Here is an 18,394-nt window from a genome sequence, read left to right as displayed (position 1 = left end):
GTATGGCCTTAGTTGCTAATGCTCCTAAAAACCAAAACAACAGCAACACACACCACACAAACGGTATAGTATTAGTATTGGTAGTTCTGCAAACGATGCAAGTAATCAAGCTTATAAAGCATCAGCCAAAAAAAAAAAAAACCACACCCATCATATTATTTTATTATTATTATTATAATTAGCCATATGGTGCAAGGAAGCCTGAGGCTTTTTCTGCACCAACCAAAAAAAAAATTCTCAGTTATCCCTGTCTTCCTTGAATTTATTCAAGGCCCTCACCTCTACAACAAGTAACCACCCACTAGCTGAAGGCAAACTTCTGCATGTCTGTCCTGCAATTAATGAAGTTTAACTTCAATATGCGATAATGAAATATTCTTGTCATTATTTAAGTATATGAAGAGCAGTAAGGAAAAATATGATGCAAGCCTTTATGTCCCTGTCAAAGTTGTTTATGTGGCTTCTGTTGGTTGACTTTTTTTATTAGGAAATATAAGGTTAGGGAAAATGAAAAATGTGATTTATGCCATATAGTGGCACCGTTCATTTCCATTTTATTGTTCTATGTCTATGAAAAAAATAAATACATATTTTTATATAAATTAAAATAAATTTTCTCTTTATGCTATGGAATTATATCATAGGTCAGAGAAGTTTAGAGTTGTGGTATAGTAATGTAGAAACATAATTGTATTTTATTGTGTCATGTGGATTTAATCATACAGTATGTGGAACTCTGAATGGTATGTCAGCCACTAATCTAAAGAACAGTTATCAAAATATGATATTGTTGAAGCAAGTATAAATAATATTAAACATAGACAATCATCTTACTTCATTCCACAGTAATGCAAGCAATCTTTCTTCATTATTATGAGGGGATGTTGAGAAAAAAAGCCACAAACTAAGGTTCAGTGTGAAAAATTTTGGAATTTTATCAAGGAATAATGGGAAGTGGGAAGGAAAAAATCTTTCAGCTCCAGCCTTGAAAGATTGGCCAAGGTTCATGAAGTAGAATTTTGCACATGATGATAATGAAAATCTAATCACTTCAGCCTGCCTGGAGTGTTATTTGTTTGTTATTTGGTTTTTTTAGGAGCATTAGCAACTAAGGCCATATTGCTCCGGGATATGCTGTGGTCATTCCCTGACCTTTCCACATCCTCCGTATTTGGTGGTGACGGGCTCAAACCCCGGTCTAATCAAGAAACGTGTACTACGCACTGCTGCTCCTTCCCACCTGGCTACGGAGGCGCCGCCTGGAGTGTAATCTGCCTTTAATATCTTAAATAAATATAGAGAGATATAGATAATTTTCAGACATTTTGTGTCTCAATTTCCCAATCATTCATTTTACTATCTCCTCTTAATACTTTATGAACCTCACTTAGATCACCTCTAAGGTACTTGCATAAAGTTGCAAAACTTTTAATTTGTTAATTTTATTAAATCCTTTGGGAAAGGTTCTTTATAGTTTATTTTGGCTTCCTCAGTCATTTGATTAGCATTCTATTCTCCAAATAAAAATGAACAGAGTAATAAAGTTTGATCATGTGCAGCACAAATTTGGATTTTTTTTTTTACAAATTCAACTGTACAAGGATTCTTATTTAATGCTTTTATCATTTGGCCAAAACACATACTTCTTTTCAATTGATGTTGCTGTTTAAATATGTCATCAAAGAGACTATACAAATATAGTATGAGCACTGACATTCTTCCTAAATTAAAGCAAACACTAAGAATACTGACTTTTACAATAATGTAAAAGATGTTTATAGATAATAGAGTCACTTTGCAACTCTTAATAAACAGTATGGCTTATTTATTTGTCAGAAGTGTGTGGACAAAGGGAATTAGGAATTACAGTCTATTTGCATAACATTACAATGTGTTGAAATAAAAAAATATATATATTTCGAAATCACTTACAGAAGTAATTCCAAAAATAATTTATTTTCTTTAACGATTGAATATAATTACAAAAATTGATTAAATACAATTAAAATGTTTGGAAGAATAAAGAAGACTGCTGGGGCTTCATCTGGTCAAGAATCACAAGACACCAGCATACAGAACAACCAAGGAAAGGCATAGCATTTTAGTGACATCTCTAAATCTACCCTAGATTGAAAGGCAGTGGTCCTATGCTGTGCAAACCACTTCCAAACAAAGTGCCTATCCAATGAAGGCTGAAAACAAAAAGAAATAGTAAGTTGACATCTTCAAAGATTATAAGAAATGGGCCTGGCAGCAGGTAATATGAATATCAAGTTTCTTGTGGAAAAATCAAGATTTTCTAGTGGGTGAGGGATATTTATTTCAACACAATGTAGCGTTATGTGAGAGGATTATTTCTCTACAATCAAATTTAATTGCTATCCTTCAAAATTGAACAGCAAGTACTAAAAATTAAAAAATTTAGTCACTACTATAGTTAGGGAAGGATGTTACGTGGTTATTTTCCATTAAGATTATTACTATATTTAATACCGCTCATATACCATGTGAACTTAATAATATGGTTTATTAAGCAATCACCTACAAAACTATACATTAAAGTGATGTTTCAGGCATTTTGTCAATACCCATCAGTCTCCTACTTGCCAATGCTGGAGGCGCCTCCGTAGCCAGGTGGGCAGGAGCGGCAGTGCGTAGCACATGCTTCTTGATTAGACCGGGGTTCGAGCCTGTGACCACCGAATACGGAGGATGCGGAAAGGTCAGGGAATGACCACCGCATATCCCCGAAGCAATATGGCCTTAGTTTCTAATGCTCCTAAAAAACCAAATAACTGCATAACAACAACAGCCAATGCTGGCGTAAACCTGATGTGCATCCCTTAAAAATGGATACCATCTACATATCATTAAAAAAACAATAGAGGACAGTGCCAAGATTTTTAACTAACCTTCACTAAGTAATGGAAAACGACTACTATCTGCATGCCATATATACCCAACATTAGTGTTAAGATAGAAAAATAAGCTAGGAAATAAATCAGCACTTTCTTCAAGTGGTTGGCATCTGTAAAACAGATACAAAAACACTAGTCTAACTACCCGAACAATCCTAGAGGCAACATGTTTACAAAATAGACTGCAACAGGATCTAGAAAAGTTGGGCAGATGGGCTGAGAAGTGGCAACTGAAGTTTAACATTGACAAATGCAAAGTGCAGCATATGGGTAGAAGCAATCTACCCGGAGAAATGTACCAACTGTGTGGTATTACACTTAGCATTAGTATTAGTCGCGGCATATGATGCAAGAAAGCAAGCTAAATGTCAAAATGTCTGCTAAGTTTAAGAACACACAAATGCACAGTAATTAAAATAGATTTTGCCTTTCTATGCATTTTGTGCAAGTTTTTTTTCTATGCAAGTTAATTTCATAAGCCATGTAGAACATTAAGATAGCTTTTATTATGATTCAAATAAGTAGCCAGATTTGGATTAATTGTAACATTATATCCCACACTGAAGGAACTTTCAACTTAGTTTATACTATATTTCTTCCAACAAAGTATCCCATTGCTATGTACATTACATTAATTCACATAAAATAAGAAATACATTAGCATTAGCATTAGTAGATGCATATGATGGAAGAAAGCAAGCCTGTTAAGCATCAGCCAAAAAAACCCCCTGCCATTTCACCCCTCCATTCATTCCAAATGCCTGTCTAGCTCAGCCTTAAATTTATTTAGGCTATCAACTTCCAAAACAAAAGATGAAAGTCTGTTCCACCAATCAACCACCTGCTGGCTAAAGGCAAACTTCCACACATCTATTCTACAACTGTCTTTCCTCAGTTTGAATCTATGCCCCCTCAGGTTCTTAATCTGGGCAAGCAGAAGTATCCCGTCAGCATTGAGCCTGCTCAATCCATTCAAGGCCTTATACACCTCAGTCAGATCACCTCGCAGGTGCCTAGTCTCCAGATGTTGCAACATGTAGAACTTAGCCTTTCTTCATAAGCGCACCCCTTTGTTCCCCTCACCAATCTTGTTGCCCTAAACAGGTCTGAAAGCCTCCTAAAATGAGGCTTTCAGACCTGTTTACAGTGCACCTGCGGGGGACTGGAGAGCTGGCAGCACCTCATGCATGATTGCCAGCTGTATGACGACCTCCGCAGTGCATTCATCACCAAAATACAGTATCTACCATACGGCCAGGAGCACCACATCTTGGACACCAGGGAAGAATATCAGGCTTTCTCCAGCTATGCACTGGCCCTGTTCACAAGACGGAGAGCTCTTATTGCAGCGAACCGCAATCAACCACTGACACAATAAGGAAATGAACAAACCTCGAAGGAAATCGTCCCGCGGAAGACGCCTGGAACCCAACGGCCTCCGATAATCAAGGCACTAAACCCTGAAGTGGACCTAAAGTTGAATAAATGAGAAATGACTCTATAAACAACATTGACGCAAACACCACATGGATGGGAAATGTCACAAGAAAGACCCCACAAACGCCGACAAGCAAACCCGGACCTTTTGACGGTAAAGACTGCAGAACGGACGGGAACCACCCCATGAACGATCATGCTTCGGTCCGATCGCTCCTGGAAACGGACTAGAGCCACTAGCAGCTCCGCTGCCAAATGCTATATGGCGAGCTGAATGGGATACCCTTACTCTATTCATCTTAAATTCCCTATCCCCGGCAGGAGGGAGAGGAGACATGCTCTGTTTCCTCCCTCTCCTGCCAACCCATCTCTTCACCTGGTGAGGCATGCGCCTGCCTCACTGACCACCTGAGGTCGCCTTCTCTATCGTCCCCATGCTTCTGCCTTTCCCCCCCAGTCTTCAGTCTCCTCCCCCACTCTAACTGTATACCTTATCCATGGCAGGGGGAGATAACTCTTCTTCGTCTCTCCCACCCGCCATCCAAACTCCCCTCTGGTGTGGCATGGGCATGCCATACTGTCTAGCAGGGGTCATCTCCTCTATCGACCCCTTACTTCTACTTCTACCCCCCCCCAGTCTTCAGCCTCCCCTCCCTCCCACTTTTATCTTTCATCTAACGTATAGCCCACACGTCTAAATTTAATAACAACAAAATTCTGCCTGACCTATTAGGCCTTTTAACACATCTTTCTAGCGTTCAACCCCAACCAGCGATTTCCTAACAGCAATCTCCTTAAGAATTAACGTCAAACGCGTATGTATATATATATATATATATATTTTTTTTTTTATTACTATTTTATTTTATTTTTTACTTTTATTATTATTATTATTTTATTTTATTTATTTTTTTTTTTTTAGGTCCTAGCCACTGAAATCCCAGGAAACTAGGTGGCAGGACCTGCTGGAGCAACTAGTCATGATTCTGGACACCCGGTTAGCCTCCACGTGGCAAGGTATGGGCAACGTCGGGCCCCACCAGGGGCCTGGCGGCCAATAAGCCAGACAAACAATGGGCACAACAGATCACACTGCACAGACATGGCCCACACACTTTCAAGTCTCTGGCTTGACAGTGTACTGTCCTCGATACAGTGAACATACGCGGAGATGGGAGAAATCCCAGGCGCCGTCTGACACGAACATACCTTATACCTTATATACCCAAGGTGTGGCATGACCATTGCCTTATACAAAGGGATAATCACCTCCTTGTCTCTGCTAGCAAAATTCCTATATATCATTGACAAAATTCCATGACCTGGTCCAGCAGCCCATCTGCACTGCTCAGAGAACTTCATATCTGACTGCACAATTACCCCCAGGTCTTTTTCATTCACCACCTCCCCGAGTGTAGTACCACACAGTTGGTACTTTGCATTTGTCAAGGTTAAACTTCAGTTACCACTTCTCAGCCCATCTGCCTAACTTTTCTAGATCCTGTTGCAGTAGTGTACTGTCTTTACTGTCATTAATAACCCTGCCAACCTTTGTATCATCTGCAAACTTGGACATTAAGCCTGATATACCGTCATCAATATCATTGATAAATACACAAAACAACAATGGCCCCAGTACCAAACCCTGGGAACTCTGCTATTAACATTAGTCCACGTAGAGTAGTGTCCATTTATTACCACTCTCTGCCATCTCCCACTCAGTCATCCCTTTATCCATTGCAGTAACTTGCCCTTAATGCCATACTGCTCCAATTTATACAGCAGTCTTCTATGTGCAGAAGAAGTGGCAACTGAAGTTTAACATTGACAAATATGCATATGGGTAGAAGCAACCCCCAGAGAAACGTACCAACTGTGTGGTACTACACTTAGGGTGGTAGAAAATTAAAAAGATCTAGGAGTAATTGTGAAGTCAGATATGAAGTTTTCAGAGCAGGTCATGGAGTTTTGTCAATGATATATAGGAATTTTGCTAGCAGAGACAAGGAGGTGATTATCCCTCTGTATAAGGTAATGGTCAGGCCACACCTTGAGTACTGCATACAGGTTGGGAGGCCTCATTTTTGGAAAGATGTAGAGTTGCTGGAGCGAGTACAGAGAAGGACAATAAGATTGGTGAGGGGAACAAAGGGGTCCTCTTACCAAGAAAGGTTTAAGTTCTACAAGTTGCAGCATCTGGAGACTATGCACCTGCGAGTAGTTGATTGCTGGAACAAACTTCCATCTGTCGTTGTGGCAGTTGATAGTTTAAATAAATTCCAGGAGGAACTGGACGAACTTTTAGAGGAAATGGATGTGTGAAATTGTTTTGGTTTTTTTTGTCTTGACTGATGCTACATAAGCGCATGCACTTGCTTTCTTGTATCACATGTCTCTACTAATACTATTAAAGAACAATAAAAAGATGTTCAATGTGGGAGAATACAAAAATCCAACACAGTCCTGCATGCATTCCATTGTTGGGACATATGGCAGTTCAATAATACTATAATCCTTTCCATGAACCACCAGTACAACAAAAGAAAATTTAAAAAAGAATTCTTTATAAAAATGTATGAGGCCACTTCTGTAAACAGAAAACAAGGGATTGAATTTAACCAATAATACTTTAACATATTTAAGCCAAAATAAACAAGAAAGAAAACTCCAAATACCATAAGAACACCCTAATCTCAACCCTCTACCACCCCCACCACCTTTGGAAATAGGCAGACAACAACCTACAGAGGATCTGAGGACAAGTTTTGGTCCATCCACTTTGAGGCCACAATTCATCAAAAAAATCACTGAATCCAAAATATCTTACTTGGCATCCTGCTATTGGACAATTAATTAGAAAACCTCATGTATAAAACTGTTGATGGCACTTCTTGCCAGAACATGTAGTTGGAATTGAGGCATTCGGCAAGCAGGATGCTGACAACAGGTAAGAAATTCTGATTAACTTTAATTTCAAATTATTCAAATTAGTAAAAACTAATAATGTATAATGTAATAAATAATATGTAATATGCTATGCATAATTGTATACAGTAATTATACACTAGAAGTTTTCTATATGTAATATTAATTTTAACATAATAGTAATTTGGTTTATTCTTTTGTTTTCTGTTCTTGAAAAGCAGCCTGTGGATGGGATCTGGCAAGGTTTCTGAAATGTTACCTTAATGTAGCATTTCTCAAACTGTGTTCTGCGGAACACTAATGTTCCATGAGATGTGAACAAGTGTTCCGTGAAAATCGTAATTAATAATTAAAAAAATAAAATAATAAAATAAATAAATTTTGGATATTTGTAGCATACACCACTTTTGTATCATTATAATATTTAACATAATTTTTTTTCGGTTATTAATGTACTAGCATAGAATAATAATCAAATAGACAGCAGAACACTTTATTTTGGGGGGGGGCTTTGCATAGAGAAGTATGTGTAGAGGTAATGACACCTACAAAAAGTAGCAATGTGGTGATCTAGTATGCCATTCATATGCGATTTAGCCTGGAGTACATGGGTTGAAGAATAACTATGCTCACCTCCCTGTATAAATTTTTTTTTGATAATTATTAGTATTTTGAAATATTATTATTAAAATATGTGATCATGGATTGGTGGTTGAAAAAAGGAACTTTAAAACAAGAAGCCAAAATACTTCTAGTAGGGCAACTGTGGTCGACGAAAATGAAAATATTGTCACACTTCAAAGTGAGGATGAATAATCACAGCCTTTTGTTCCCCAGAAATCCAAAGTGAAAAAACAGGAACCAACTAATAAAAGACCAAAACAAAAGTATGATGACAGTTATTTGAATTTTGGCTTTACATGTGTTGGACATAAATATGCTCCTGATGCACAGTGTGTCGTATGTAATAAAATATTAGCAAACAGTTCTTTGGTTCTTGCTAAATTTGTGTTTTGTAAGTGTTCTGTGAATATAAGTGTTGTGAGATGAAAAGTGTTCCGTGAATATGTTGAGAGATGAAAAGTGTTCTGTGACTAAAAAAGTTTGGGAAATGCTGCCTTAATGTATAGTGATTTAGTTAATAGCTAAATTAAACTATCTTAATAATTCATGTGATATATGAGTGGTCATTATAGAAATCTAGATTCCAAAGGTATTAATATTTTATATATTTTTTGACATAAAATTTTTTAAAAACTTTTCAAATTATTTATTTTTTCTAATTTTAAGAACTTTTAACAAAGAAGATTATCAGCACTCTTGTAAAATGGGCAGAAGAGTCAGAGTTGGAAAACAGAGAACTCATACGACAAATGTTTCATTTGCTTCTCAGAGCCTTTAATGGAGTTGGAGCGGTAAGTTGACAAATATTATTTGTTACTTCCTTCAATGCATTTTGAATTATTTTTAAAATTTTCATTAGTTTTCATTACATTATCTTAAATCAATATACACATTAACCCTTTCGTCAGTGAGTGTAATGAATGCACATGGGCCGCAAGTAGTGAGTTTAAATAGCAGTGGGTTTTATGAAGTGAATTTCAATAGCAGTGGGTTTTTTGGAGTGAGTTTCTTCATGGAATTTTGAAGTCTTCTAAAACTGAATATTTTTGTATATAAATTTTTTATATTTCATGTTGTTCTTATTTTGACTGGATCACTGCATGTTACAGTGAAATAATTGTCAAAAAATTGAATCAGAATTTTTAAAAAGTCTTAAAAAATTCATAAAAATTACATTGGTACTTTTTTTGCTGCATTAATATACTCTACTTGATGAAATCAAATAGATATCTATTTATATATTCAATTTCTTCAACCTCCAAGTCTAAATTCCAGAGAATTTATTTATTCAATTTTAGCTTTTATAAGCCCAAATTGATAAATGGATGCTGCTATCTGCCATGTCTTCTTTGATTTTTAGATCTATGTTTATACTGCCATCTATTAAAAATTGTCTACAGTTAATTGTAAACACAAATAAAAGATACTGGAAGATTTCAAGCATTCTGGCTTTAGAAGTAGCATTAGCATTAGTAGAGGCATATGGTGCAAAAAGGCAATCTTATACACCGATGAGCCAAAATGTTATGACCAGCAAGTCGTTGTGCAAACCAAAGCAACTGCAGGTGAACTACGCCGTGTGTGTGTGTGTGTGTGTGTGGGGATAAAAAACATCTGATACTGACACGGTATAAAAACATCTGATACTGAGCTCCATTAATCAGTGTTACTCTTGTTCTTCAGATGGGAAAGGCAGCGGACTTAAGCGAGTTTGACAAAGGCCAAATCAAATTGTAGTGGCCAGATGACTTGGTCAGAGCATTTTTTAAACAGCATGGTTGGTGGGATCCTCATGGTCAGCCATGGTTAGTACCTACCGAAAGTGGTCCGAGGAGGAAGAACCCATGAACTGCCAGCAAGGTGTTGGACGACCACGGCTCATCGATGCTCAAGGTGAGCGAAGGCTGTCCCGGATGGTACATGGCAACAGAAGGGTGATTGTGGTGCAACTCACCGGTAATTGGAATGCTGGTGATGGAAGTAATGTATCACAACACACACAGTACATCGAACCATACTGAAAATGGGGCAGTGTAGCTGCAGGCCACTCCGAGTGCCCATGCTAACCATGGTTCACCAGCGACAGTACCTACAATGGGCACGCGAGCATCGAAACTGGACCTTGAGTGATTGGAAAACGGTCATCTGGTCTGATGAATCACATTTCCTGTTGCACCATGTGGACGGCCAGGTACGTGTGCCTCGTTTACCTGGGGAAGTGATGGCGCCTGGATGCACTGTGGGACGAAAACAACCCAGTGGTGGGTGATGGCAGTGTCATGCTTTGGATGATGTTCTGCTGGAATACCCTGAGTCCAGTCATCCATGTGCCAGGCACTATGATGTCTACCATCTACCTAAACATCATTTCTGACCAGGCACCCTTTCATGGCAACGATCTTCCCCTCTGGCGATGCTGTCTTTCAGCAGGATAATGCGCTGTGCCACACCACCTGAATTGTTCGAGACTGGTTTGCGGAGCATGAGGAAGACTTCCAGGTATGGCCCTGGCCTCCAAATTTCAAAGACATCAATCCCATCAAGCATCTGTGGTTTGTGTTGGAACAGCAACTCCGATCTGTGGCATCTCAACCACGGACCTCACAGGAGTTAAAGGATCTGCTGGTTACGTGTTGGTACCAGATACCACAAGACACATTTAGAAATCTTGTAGCATCCATGCCTCACCAGGTACGAGCTGTTTTGGCTGCACATGGAGGACCAACATCATATTAGGTAGGTGGTAGTAGTAGTAGTAGTAGCAATGGCATTTGATGCAAGAAAGCAAGTGTATGAGCTTATGCAGCATCAGCCAAAAAAAAAAAAAAAAAAAAAAAATCACACAATTCCCTCCAAATGCCTGTCCAGTTCCTCCTTAAATGTTCCTCCTTAAATGGTCATAATGTTTTGGCTCATCGGTGTATATCATTAGTCAAAAAAAAAAAAAAAAAAACCTTCCCATTTCACCCATCCATTCACTTCAAATGTTTGTCTAGTTCTGCCTTGAACTTATTTAAGTTCTGATCTCCACAACAACAACAAATGGAAGTTTGTTCCAACTATCAGCCTTCCCCTGGCTAAAGGCAAATTTCCACACATCTATTCTACAATTGTCTTTCCTCAGTTTGAATTTATGTCTCCCTCAGGTGAGTAATCTGATCAAGAGGAAGAATCTCATTAGCAATGACCTTGCTTAAACTATTCAAGGCCTTTTACACCACAATTAGATCACCTCGCAGATGGCTAGTCTGCAGTTTGCAGAAGCTGCAATTTGCAGAACTAAAGACTTTCTTGGTAACAGCAAACTTTTGTTCCACTCACCAATCTCATTGCCCTTCTCTTTACTCACTCCAGCAGCTCTACATCTTTCCTAAAATGAGGCCTCCTGACCCGTATATACAGTACTCAAGGTGTGGCCTGACCATTGCCTTATACAAGGAGACAAACACCCCCTTATCCCTGTTAGCAAAATTCCTGTATATCATTGACATGACACCATGAACTACTCTTGCAGCCTTTTTGCACTGCTCAGAAAACTTCATATCTGACTGCACAATTATCCTCAGGTCCTTTTCGTTCTCCACTACCCTGAGTGTAGTACCACCCAGTTCATACGGTATTCTGGGGTTACTGCCACTCATATGCAGCACTTTAGATTTGTCAATGTTAAACTTCAGTTGCCACCTCCTAGCCCATCTGCTCATCTTTTTCAGATCCTGTGGCAGTAGCATACTATCATTACTATCATTAGCAATACTGCCAATCTTTATATCATCTGAAACTTAGACATTAATTCTGATATACCTTCATCAATATCATTGATAAATACAGAAAAAAACAATGGGCCCAACACCGAACCCCGGGTTGACTCCACTATTAACTTAGTCCACGAAGAGCAGTGTCCATTGATAACTACTCTCTGTCTTCTCTCACTCAACCATCCTTTTATTCATTGTGGCAACTTGCCCTTAATACCATACTGCTCCAATTTGTAATTAAATGTGTCCCCAATTCAAAATTTCCAATTGTGAACTGGGGACACATTTTCATCTCCAGTCCATGGGGACCTCCCCTGAATCCAAGAAAGCTTTCATAATTATGGCTAAGGGTTTACTTCTTTTGCTGCTTCCTTTAACATAACTGAATAGATCCCATCCACCCCAGGTGTCTTTCTTCTGTTTAACTTCAACAATTTCTCGTCTATTTTGCTCTCAGTTATTGAAAATAATTTCACTCTCTGTCCGAGTTTGATAAGCTTCTGGCCTCCACTTCCCTACAGGCCTCCTCATTTGTGAATGTAGATGCAAAATAATCGTTCAGTTTGTCAGCTACCAGAGCAGGTTCATCAACAATCCAACCGTCGATGTCAGGTGGACCAATCTGATTTATCCCCTTCCTTCTAGAGTTTACATAAGTAAAGCAGTCTTTACTGTTTTCCTTTGAATTGTTTGTCAAAGATTTCTCATAATTTTTCTTTGTTTACCTAAAGTCCTTTGTTACTTTATTACAGACTGTGTTATATCTACCATAGGCATATGTGTCTCCTGATAATTTATATGCATCCCATGCATTTTTCTTCTCTGCCACAAGTCTCATTAGGTCATCTGACATATATTTAGACCTAAACTTTGAACAGTATTTCTTAGTTGGTATGAAAAGCCTAGTAGCTTCCAAGATTAATTCCTTGCATGCTTCCCATTTAGAATTTGTTGTTGGCAACATCATCAGTCGGTTCCACTGTATGAGACTACCGTAGTCACCTTTACGAAAGCAAAACCCTTCCCTTTATCTCTCATGGTAGTTACATCTTTAAGTAAATCCCACGTCAGTACACTGTGATCACTGCCACCCAGTGGTTTCTTTATCTGCAGATTCTTAATGCATGAAGAATCACTGCTGATAATCAGATCAAGTGTATTAGTCCCTCTGGTTGCCTGTTGAACATGCTGTTATAGAAAATAATCATCCAATAAATCCACAAAAGTCCTGCTAGTGAGTGACAAACCCACAAGTTCCAGTCTATATCTGGGAAGTTAAAATCCCTCATTATATGACAATCTGATTTACTGGCCCATTCTATTTCCCGGTACAGTTGTTCATTGTACTCATTAGAGTCATTAGGACTATAACACACTCGTACTCTCACCTTGGTTTTCTCTTGTCATACCAAACTGACTCAACACTGCACTGTCCACCCATGTCAACTGGATGAACTTTCTTATATTTTATGTGTTTCTTAACTAACAGCATCACCCAGCGGCATATCCGGGGGGGGGGGGGGGAGCTCCCCCTATCATAAATTTGTTCTACTTGGCACCTTCTTCCCAAGTGACATTCAAACAAACAATTGATGCCTATTTTATCCATTTGCTCCCTCTCACTTCAAAACCTGGCTACACCACTGGCATCACCCCTCCTCCCCTTCTATCCTGTCTATCCTTTCTGTACTCATTGCACTTTCCAAATTTTAATTCTGCATTCTTTATCTCTGTGTGACACCATATCTCTGATATCCCAACAACATCAGCCTTTGATATCTTCACCAGCACCTCAAATTCATCAAATTTATTTACTGTACTCCTAGGCTTGGTGTACATGCAAGTATACATACACCTGTTCTTATTCTTAGTTACCCTAACACAACTTATGTATTTACTTGTTCCATGGTGACCCCCAGCAGCCCTTGAAACCCCCAGTACCTCTCTTTCCAGGCTGCTGCTCGTTCCAGTAGAAGCAGTGCAGGAATCACTTTCACCTCTGCCCGTGGCTAACATTAATCTATAAGTCTGTGAATGCCCCCAAGCTAGCAGTTTGACCCACCTAACACTGCCTTAATAGCATCAGCAAATATTCTTGCACCCTTTATATTTAAGTGCATCCCATTCCTGTAGAAACAATCTCTCCTGTTAACAAGCATAGACCATGCTGAGAAAAATGTCTACCCCATGAGCCTTGCACAATCTCTCCAGGGCCAAATTTATTGACAAGACTCTCATCATATACTCCCTCCTATCATGTCTGGGCAGAATTACAGACACTTTCAAATTTAACCCTAACTCATAACTTTTTTCAACATTTACCTGTACTTGTTAAGTAAGTCTACAGATCTTCTACTCTTAATGTCATTAGTGCCAACGTGTACAACGATATCACCCTTTGTGCCCTTGAAAGATGATATCTGCTCTACAGCATCATCAACTTTTGCACCTGGCAGTCATACCCTGGTCCTATTCCACCTATCCTTTTTGCACAATATATTTCCCATTTCCATGACAATTGAATCACTAACAATAACTAGCTCCTATGGGACTGGCACAATCTGCCCTGAAGGTTGCCGCTGCGTTGACTGATGATCAAGTACAAGCTCTAGCATTGATGTGGGCAGCTAGTAGTTTCCATGTAGTTATTAGAGACATGCACATGACATCCTGAAACAGAAATCCAGTTCATTTTTACTTTTGGTTTCAATTTTAATACTGATTTTGTTTATCTATGCTTACCCAGAGAGCATCATATCTTTGATCAATACATGTGTTTTCTTAACACATGTACTGAATATATTGTATGTACTGTATGTTATCTACAGTTAACACTACATGCTAACTGTAGATAAAGGACCAAGATATTAGTTTTTAAGAGAAATATATATGACTATTATGGCTCATTACTGCTTTGTTGTTATTAATGAGTAACTTTTGGGAATAAATATCTTTTTCATATAAGTGGTGTAAGTGTGGTTTCCTTTCCTAATTTTTGAAATTCTTAATTTTTTTATGTCAATTCCACTTTGAATGGCTTCCGCCTGTATGTGAGTTCCATTAAGTAGATTTGAATTGTATTATTTCTTATAGCTGGCAAGTAGAGAACAAACAGCTTGTGCTGTAAACAGCAAGGTTCCTGTCTTAATGAACTTTTTTATACTTTATTTTAGATCATGGATGCAATGGACAATACATATATTATTAGTAACAAGAGTAAAGATGATGTTGTGGTACTGTTGGGCTATCTAAACAGAGTAAGATCACTCTTACCTGTACAAATGGGACCAGAAGAAGAGGAGATTATGAGGGATAGTCTGTGGTAAGTATAATCCCTTAATTCATGACAAATTGAACTGAAAGGAAATTTGGCAGCAGTAGAATTTCTTTCTGTCATTCTCTTTATCAAAATACAATTAACTCTTGATAGTAGTTGAATGTCTTAATAGTTATAATCTGACCTTTTCAATTGTTTGCACAAGTTTTCACTTCATGTATTTGCTCTGATCTGTGACTGCCATATTGGTAGTTCTCATTTACAGCAAAAATATTTATTCATTAAATTACAAAGTATTTTTGCACTTTATTTAAGTGTATGTGTAAATTACAGAATATTAGCATAGAATTACTATTAGTAGTGGCATATAATGCAAGAAAGCAAGCTAGCAAGCAAGCAAGAAAGCAGCATCACTCAAAAAAAAATAATCTTCCTATTTCACCCATCCATTTGCTTCAAAAGTTTGTCGAGTTATTCCTTGAATTTAAGCTATCAACTTCCACAACAACAGATAGAAGAACAGAACAGAACACAGCGGAACAAATACAATGGTGCTTGTTCCAGCAGTCAATCATCCACTGGCTAAAGACAAATTTTTGCACATCTATTGTGCAACTGCCTTTCCTCTATTCAAATTTATGCCACCTCAGGTGCATAATCTGAGCAAGAGGAAAAATCCCATTCAGCATTGAGCTTGCGCAAACCATTCAGGGTCTTATACAGATCAATCAGATCACCTCGCAGGCATCTAGTCCCCAGATGCTGCAATTTGCAAAACTTAAGCCCTTCTTGGTAAGAGCAACCCTTTTTTCCCCTCACCAATCTCATTGCCCTTCTCTGTACTCATTCCAGCAGCTCTATATCCTTGCTAAAATTAGGCTCCCAGACCTGTATGCAGTACGCAGGGTGTGGCCTGACCATTGCCTTATACAAGGGGATAATCACCTCCTTATTCCTGCTAGCAAAATTCCTATATATCATTGACAAGACCCCATGAACTGCTCTGGCAGCCTGTCTACACTGCTCAGAAAACTTCATATATCACTGCACAGTTACCCGAAGGTCTTTTTCATTCTCCACTACCCTGAGTGTAGTACTGTTTATTTATTTGTTGTTTATTTGGTTTTTAGGAGCATTAGCAACTAAGGCCATATTGCTCCGGGATACGCGGTGGTCATACCCTGACCTTTCCGCATCCTCTGTATTTGGTGGTGACGGGCTCGAACCCCGGTCTAATCAAGAAGCGTGTGCTACGCACTGCTGCTCCTTCCCACCTGGCTATGGAGGCACCAGAGTGTAGTACTGCACAGTTAGTAAGTTACTCTGGCATTATTGCTACCCATATGCAGTAATTTGTATTTGTCAATATTAAACTTCAGTTCCCACCTCAGCCTTGCCAACCTTCATATCGTCTGCAAACTTGGACATTAAGCCTGATATACCTTCATCAGTACATTGATAAATATAGAAAACAGCAATGGGCCTGATACTGAACCATGGAGACTTAGCATTAGCAGAGGCATACGATGCAAGAAAACAAGCTTATGCAGCATAACCAAAAAAAAAACCTCCCATTTCATCCATCCATTCATTCCAAATGCTTGGCCAGCTCAGCCTTAAATTTATTTAGGCTATCAACTTCCACAACAAAAGATTGAAGTCTGTTCCACCAATCAACTACCCACTGACTAAAGGCAAATTTCCGCACATCTATTCTACAACTGTCTTTCCTCAATTTGAAACTGAGCCCCCTAGTTTCTTAATCTGAGCAAAAGGAAGAATCCTATCAGCATTCAGCTTGCTCAACCCATTCAAGGCCTTATACACCTCAATCAGATCACCTCGCAGGTGCCAACTCTCCAGGTGGTGCAATTCGTAGAACTTAAGCCTTTCTTGGTAAGAGCACCCCCTTTTCCCCCTCACCAATCTTGTTGCCCTACTTTGTACTCGTTCTAGCAACTCTACATCCTTCCTAGACTTCACTAATAACATTAGTCCATGAAGCGCAGTGTCTATTGATTACTACTCTCTGTCTTCTCCCTCTCAACTGTCCCTTTATACATAGCAGCAACTTGTCCTTAATGCTATACTGTTCCAATTTGTATAGCAGTCTTCCTTGTGAATCAGTATGAAAAGCTTTACTAAAAACCAAGTATATGAACTCAAAATTATTTTTTTGCACTGAGTTCCTTTGTGAAAACATCATAGTATACAATCAAATCGGTCAGAGAAGACTTTCCCTTAACGAACCTATGCTGTGCCTAAACTATAACTGCAGCCTTGTCTAGATGATCCTGCAGTACTTCTTTAACTAGTGACTCCATTATTTTCCCCAGGATAGAAGTTAAACTAACAGGTCTGTAATTACTTGTGTCACTGTTCACAGCATCATATCCACTGTTCTTGGCATTAAGAGTTTAATAAATCGGCGTTAGATCATAACAAGAATTGTAATGAACGGAAAAAAAATAAGAACTCTCATTATTTATTTTAAGGTAGAATAGAACTTTATAAATCTGTCAAGTCAATGCTGGGACTTAGCCATTGCTAGATTTGTGAAATCTAATAATGTTAAGAATGACTGGTATTAAAATGGACATTTTCTGAAAGAATATGTTCCAATAGAATAGTGGAGACAGTTGTTACTATGATCATTATAGTGTGTCGCTAACCTCAATAAAGTTTACTAAGTAATTATTAAAAATATCAATAAAGTCAAATTATATTTCAGAGTAGTGATGTGGGATCTCGATCTTTATGACTGCTCTCGAATGTCTTATTAGTTTATCAATAGCAGCTGTAAAGCTCCATTATTAGTATGTATTTACCATGTGTAGTAGTTTTGTAAAGGTTTGGTTTGATTTGATTTTTGGTTTTTATGGCACAAAATCTTTGAAGACTATAATGCACCAGGAATAGTTGTGTAAGGCTCTTGTCTGTATTTACTATATTTGTATCAACCATAAGGATCTTGGATTCTGTTAAAAGAAACTACTGAAGTGACAAATGTAAATTATATTTACAGTTGCCACTTCATTATTTTGTTTACCCCCCATGTAAGTTATTCTGGGTTTTTCAGTCTGATATCAGTAAACTCACACTATGGTATGTCCTGTGTATAGTGGCTTCACATCTTGTTACTCATTTAAAAGGTCTAGGTTCGAGTCCATGACAAACTGGGGGAATTTCTAAAGTCCTCTTCAATCAAAGCTATAGTTAGCCAGTCACAGATGGAGGAGTGGTACCTTCTGCCTGTGAACTATTCTAAGTTTTTCAGCTTGCACAACTTGCAAATCAGTCATGAACACTCACTCAGTTGTACAGGCATAACACACAATGGTGCTTGTTATTTGTTATTTGGCTTTTTTTTTAGGAGCATTAGCAACTAAGGCCATATTGCTCTGGGTTTTTTTTTTTTTTTTTTTTAGGAGCATTAGCAACTAAGGCCATATTGC

The 18,394-nt window shown here is 38.3% G+C and overlaps 1 protein-coding gene across 1 annotated transcript in view; it reads left to right on the top strand.

Annotated features, from left to right (window-relative positions):
- The window catches only part of RyR (Ryanodine receptor), an 841,404-nt gene that overhangs the window by 255,392 nt on the left and 567,618 nt on the right, over nucleotides 1-18,394 (top strand). Inside the window, exons 34-35 of the mRNA XM_090376454.1 lie at nucleotides 8,571-8,695; nucleotides 14,836-14,984. Coding sequence (XP_090232580.1) covers nucleotides 8,571-8,695; nucleotides 14,836-14,984 — 274 coding nt within the window. The remainder of the gene's footprint in view (nucleotides 1-8,570; nucleotides 8,696-14,835; nucleotides 14,985-18,394) is intronic.

This window comes from Mastigoproctus giganteus, chromosome 6, assembly GCF_048544385.1.
Source record: "Mastigoproctus giganteus isolate SK-2022 chromosome 6, ASM4854438v1, whole genome shotgun sequence".
NCBI lineage: Eukaryota > Metazoa > Arthropoda > Arachnida > Uropygi > Thelyphonidae > Mastigoproctus > Mastigoproctus giganteus.
Note: the sequence above shows the minus strand (reverse complement) of the source record. Positions and strands in the feature narration are given on the sequence as shown.